This window comes from Myripristis murdjan, chromosome 7 (assembly GCF_902150065.1).
Source record: "Myripristis murdjan chromosome 7, fMyrMur1.1, whole genome shotgun sequence".
In the NCBI taxonomy this organism is placed as follows: Eukaryota; Metazoa; Chordata; class Actinopteri; order Holocentriformes; family Holocentridae; genus Myripristis; species Myripristis murdjan.
The window spans coordinates 15,330,165-15,336,389 of NC_043986.1; the positions used below are offsets into that span (position 1 = coordinate 15,330,165).

Sequence of the window (6,225 nt, forward strand, 5' to 3'; positions counted from 1 at the left end):
ACTCCTCTTTCCCCTCCCTCATCTCTCCCTCTATCTAATGCAGCCATTACTGTGTGTCTCCTGCATTTTATGGAAATGTCCCGGGGGGTGAGAGAGGAGGAGGAGGAGGAGACAAGAGGAGGTGGCAGCTCTTTCTTAATATCAAAGCCGGATGATTCAGTGTGTAAGAGCACTGAGCATGGAGTGTGTATTTATATGTATTTTTTTTTATACTTGTATGTGTGTTTCTGCACATACTATACACCTTAAATGCTTGGTGTACCTCTCATGCTCATCAAACTCTCCCAATAACCCAACCTTGCAGGACAGGGCCCATGCGTGACAGAACCACAGGACTCTGGACGGGGCGAAGTGTCAGGGTCAAATCCAGAGTGTGCCATGACTTTAAACCATTAATGGAGATTACCGCCCAACTCCTGGCGATGAGTTAGGACATAATCTAGCCCATGCTTATGTCTGATCATCTTCCCAAAGCCACTAAACCACTCAACACTGTCCAACATCAGCTCGGCATATGTCTCTCTGATTAGATTGGCCAAAGAGGATTACGCAGTGTCTCGGAGTAGATGCAAAGGGGGTTATCGAAATATTAGTCAATAGACTGTCAAGGGGTATTAAAGGGACTGGGAGCCTGTCAGTTCTAAAACTGCAAGTGGTTTCCATATCTTGATGACACATTTGCCTGGTTTCTTCTTGTCTTTGAGTGAACGGCACAAAGGTTTTTTTTTTTTTTTTTTTTTTTTTTTTAATGATATTCTCAAGATGGTGTCGCTGTATTACAGGGAGTTCAACAAATATTTTAAAACTACATGCAAGTTCAAATGGGTTTCATGTGTGTATTTAATATCCAATCCGATCCAATCCACTTTATTTATATAGCACAATTCTAACAAACGCAAGGTTTTCCAAAGTGCTGCACAACAAGATGAAACACAAGATAACACAACAGAAGCAGAATAAAAAGGTAAAATACACAATAGGATAACACGATAAAATAAGATAAGATCAAATAAAATAAGATAAAATAAAATAATAATAATAATAAAATAATAAAATAAAATAAAATAATACAATTATAATTTAAATAGAATAATAATTTAAATAGAATATGTACATGTCTATGCCATATATGACATACATGTACATGAATATTGGTATATACACCTCTATGCACATTGCATTTCCATATGGATGTAAAATAGAAGATTAAATTGTCACCCTTTATTTTCAAGGGCAAATGTGAAGGTATGCATCAAATTATTGAAACTGAAATCGTGCGGAATGGTGTGCATGGTGTTTCATATTCTTGTGAAGAGACTTCTCAGACTATTAAGATATAAATCATGACCTAAACTTATGTATGTGTGTGTATGTGTGTGTGTGTGTGTGTGTGTGTGTGTGTGTAAGCGACAGACGACAGACTCTGAGTACATCTATTGGGAGTATCAAGCCATACCCTCGATGGGAGATGAAAAATGATCCGCAGTTCCAATCACATCCATCTTTCAAACAGCATCTGTGTACTGTCACACACGCATGCACTCACACCCATACACACATATGGTCACATGTGAACCCGTGCTCAAACACTCCTCTCCAGAGAGCGCCGAGGTCGGGAGGTCAGCGGCGTAATTGAAAGATCAGATGAGCCCCCCCCTTTCCATTGAATCTTTTGGGTGCTCATCAAGGCCCCTGAGACGGAGGAGCTGATTTTGTTAGCCGCGATTTGGCCGACATATGGAAAACATTTGGAGAAAACAGCTTTTTAACTGTAGTCACTGAGGGCAGCCATAACCAGATCACACTGGTGATGATTTTGCCTTGCACTCTGCATTGTTACAGCCTGAGCGCTCACTTATTTCATCTCTCTCCGCCTGCATGCCTTGGTTTCTCTCCTTCCTCCTCACACAATCTGAAATCCCTCAACCCAACGACCTCATTGTATTCCTCTTTTCCTCTCACTCTCTCTCTCTCTTCCTTTCCTCCCTCCCAGCTTGCTTTCCTGCATGCTTCCCTGTTTCCCTCCCTTCCTCCACTCCCTAAATTACAGTTATTACAGTGTCAGCCCACCCTCCGTGTAAAAGTAGCTTCAGAGGAGTGTTAGACACTTTAGCTGTGTTTCTAACGCCTGCTAGGGGCCAATTACAAGGCCACAACCACAGGCCCCAGACAGCCCTGCTCCCGTTTCCCTCCACAGCCAGCTGGGTGACACCTCCGACTCCATTAGAAACAGGAATTTATGGACAAACAGCTCTATTCTGGTAAAATGTATATGCACATGCACACACAAACAAACATACTCCCTCAGAATTCATCCTGTCGTATCCTATCTGACTCCCTCTCCAAGTGGGTTTTACAGTAGCATATGTCCCAAAAAAAAAAAAAAAAAAAAAAAAAAAAAAAAACATGCAAAATATTTAAAAAGAAATTTAGCACTTTGAACATGCAATTTTATCCCAGCAACAAAAACAAACACCGATCTTTTACTTTTAACTCAGACTGTATTTGTGCTCCTTTTACATTCTTTCAGGCGGCATTAATTTGATTTTATACACACACACACACATACACACAGAGCCTAATGGCATACAGTCAGGTCAGGGAAGAACTAGACTGGGGGAAAACGAAATCAAACACTCATTTACCAAGATCAAACAGAGGAGCAGAGGAAAAAGGTGTGTGACAGGAAGAAGAAAATATTGCAGCAGGAGAACAAGGGATGGATGGACGTGGGTGACGAAGATATACAGGCTATGTTAAGAGTCCTGGCTATCCTCTATTGTAGGTGAAAACTAATTATCTCATTCTAGACAAGAAGAGAAGAGAAGAGAAGAGAAGAGAAGAGAAGAGAAGAGAAGAGAAGAGAACCCACGCATTTATACATAAATCAGCTATATATATTCTATTGTGGGAGAGAATAGTCTCGGGGCGTCTGCTTGGTTCCTCTGTTCAGGCTGGCCTGCTGTCTGCATTATGTCAGGCACGTTTCCTTTGGGAGATATTGGCCATTAAAACTTAATACACACTAAGTCTGGAGTGAGCACTTCAAAGCCGGGCATTTGATCCCCTCGTATCCCACTGACTTGACATCAAAAAGAATGATTCAGTAAGCCACTGATAAAGTCATATCTGTGAACCACCTCCACATCCTCACAGTCACACTGACCACAGCCATGAATGACTGGGGCTGTGGGTTTCGGTGCGAGCCATCACTCCAGAGGCATGCAGGGGAATGGGAGGGGGCGATGCTCGGCTGTGGCTTTCAGGTCAGTGAAGTTAGAAAGAAGGAAATGCAAGAAAGAGGGAATGGGGAGAGAGAGAGAGAAGGAGAGAGAGAGAGAGAGAGAGTGCAAAATGGGAACTACCACCCTCCCCATTACTGACCCACATCACCACTGTCCTCCTTCATTCTCAACATCCTGAGCCCATCTCTCTTATCCATCTCTTCATCTCAGAACCACTGTAGTCAGCAGCGCCCCGGGCTGACACATACGTGCACACACTCATTCCCACACACACTCACTCACTCACTCGCTCACACACACAATTAGGCCAACCAAGTTCAGACAAGGCTCCTCGGGCCTGAATAGAAGCGTGACAAACATACATTTGGACAGAGAGTGGTTTTCGCTTAGCCTTCATCGAATCTATTCAGCTTCCACAGTGAGACCTGAGGGCCCGTCGCTGGCATGTCCTGCCCCCGTACCTGCTGAGAGAGCCTGGGGCCTCCGGGTGCACCCACTGCACCCAGGCCAACTAGGCAAACAATATGAGACTAAAAGATTTGGTTGGCTTGAAACAATCTGAATCAAGCAAAATGTGAGTCTTACCAGAGAGAGAGGGAGACAGAGAGAGCTGTGTGTGTGTATGTGTGTGTGTGTGTGTGTCTAACCTGGTGTTAGGTCATCACAGCAGACTTCTATGGATCCAGAAGAACAGTCACTCAGTTCCTCTGCTGATAAGTCACTCTCCTGGACCTGCAGCCTGTCAACACATCACACACACGGACATCACACACTCTGCACAAGCAACTTACTCCAATACCTCTGATGGCAACATCTATTAAGTATGACATTAGCAGAGAAATCGATGAGCTTCTTTGGGTGTGTCTCATTGACTTACGATGATGGCTAATGAACATTTTTGATATTTTATGACTCTGTAAATTATTTCCTATTTTCATTGTAATTTATGATGTGCTGATATCTGTGCTGCTGCCTGTCTGGGCCAGGACGCTCTTGTAAAAGAGATTTTTAATCTCAATGAGCCTTTCCTGTTGAAATTAAGGTTAAATGATACTGGGAGAAAAAAAATTAACCTCAGATTACAGCAATAGTGAATACCTGACATTCATTATAACATTGTGAGTAATTTCACTGTAAAAGAAAAACAATTTTCAAAAAATGTTTAACGTCTGTGTTCTTTATGTCCTCTTTGATTGAGTCATTCAATAAAAACACCATCTCGACATCTCAAGCTTTGCACAGAGACATTGTATTTGGTCCCCATGAAATAAAACAAATGAATATCCTATTACTTTTGTTTCTTGGAAAACAAGGTATATTTGACTGTAAGCCCATATTTAACCAAGCATAAATAAAAATTCCAACCAATCCCATTCCAAATTTTTGTCCCTCCCCTCCACCCTCCCTGTGAAATAAATCTGCCTTATGTTTCCCAGCTGAAATCCAGTTGGTTTACACAGGGGTGTCCCCCCAAAAAATCTGAGATTTGATGCAACTGAAAGACCTTACATCAACTGCCTCAGAGTTAATGTGTTTATTTAATTCCCACTTCACTGATGTAAACTGAGTAAAAAAGTATTTGCTGCAAACAAGTGCGCAATAGTCCACCACTTACAGCAATGTGGCACACTGCTGGAAAGCTGGTGGCAGTCATGTCTGCACAGTCGGTAATTACTTTAAACTGGAGGGCGAAATCAGTCAAACAGTTAACTGTGCTGTTTGCAATAAAAGTGCTTTGAGGGCTGACAGCAGTGGAGCTGATTTCAATACGACTAATTTAATTAGGAACTTGAGGAAACACTGTTTGAAGGAGTGCAACGACTTCTCGCAGACAGTAGGCTAGCCTGCAAGAAGTCTGCACCGAGATAGCAAATATTAGAGGACGTGTTGAGACAACAAGATATGAAGCAGGAGTGGATTATTAGTAAATGTATTGCACTGGATGAGCAGCCCTCGCTGTGATGGAAAATGTGGTTTTGGCTGTTTAATGGAGCCTTTTGAGTGAACCAGGCTCTGCCACCCAACTATACTGCACAAGAACGTATGAAAATACCTTTAAGCTGTTTGAAAGATGCAACCACAGTTCCTTTCTTTACAGACATTTGAACACCTGTCTTATCTCACTGCTGGGATTGATGGCACGCTGGTTTGATTCCAGCTTTTCTTCACAAAGTTCAGCACTGGAGAATAAATATTTCAATTTTAATTGACTCCTTCCTGCATTAAGTCCTGCCCCAACATCCTGTTTCAACAGGAAATACATGAAGTTAAGGAAGTAAGATGCTGTTTCACGGGGACTTTAAAGATCCAGTGCAATGATTTATACTCAATTAGGGAAAAACACAATTCTGATTTGTAACATGACAATCATTTTTATTTTGTTTCTTCAGTTTTGATAGTAAGATGATACAAGGCTTATAGAGGTAGGAGTCTAATCTCCCCAATAATTTTGCCATCAGCTGCATACCAATATTTCTAACCTTGTGGAACAAATATCCAGTGCTCCTGCTTTGGCTAGTTTGGCAAGCAGCTGGTCTGCTGGTGTCTGATCATGGTTAAGGGACACCCCATTAACTATTCATACTGATGATCAATCCAACAATTCATTAAAAACTGGTTTTATGTGGCATCATTTACACCAGGAAGTAGATTTGAGTGTTTCAAAGGGTAATAATTAATTCTCCACAATGCTGAGAGTTATTATAATTTGGAAAAATTTACAATAATGAGATTTCTGCTAAATTATATCATGAACTTGAGAAATACTCATTATCATTGCTCTGGAAAAATCGGTTTCACTCTCTTCTAGTTCTATTCCCTATTTGAATAGAACTATTTGAATAGTGTGTGTGTGTGTGTGTGTGTGTGTGTGTTTACAAGAACAAGGGAGAACAACAGTACACTGAGTCAGCCCCAAGGCTGTCAAGAGAACACTTTATCAATCAGCTCTGCTCCAGAAAACACCAAGTGTGCGTGTGTG

At 41.6% G+C, this 6,225-nt stretch overlaps 1 protein-coding gene across 1 annotated transcript in view; it reads right to left on the reverse strand.

Annotated features, from left to right (window-relative positions):
• Positions 1-6,225, reverse strand: part of LOC115361901 (neuron navigator 3-like) — a 42,799-nt gene that overhangs the window by 25,305 nt on the left and 11,269 nt on the right. The window contains exon 4 of the mRNA XM_030055602.1: positions 3,893-3,984. Within this exon, the coding sequence (XP_029911462.1) occupies positions 3,893-3,984 (92 nt within the window). The remainder of the gene's footprint in view (positions 1-3,892; positions 3,985-6,225) is intronic.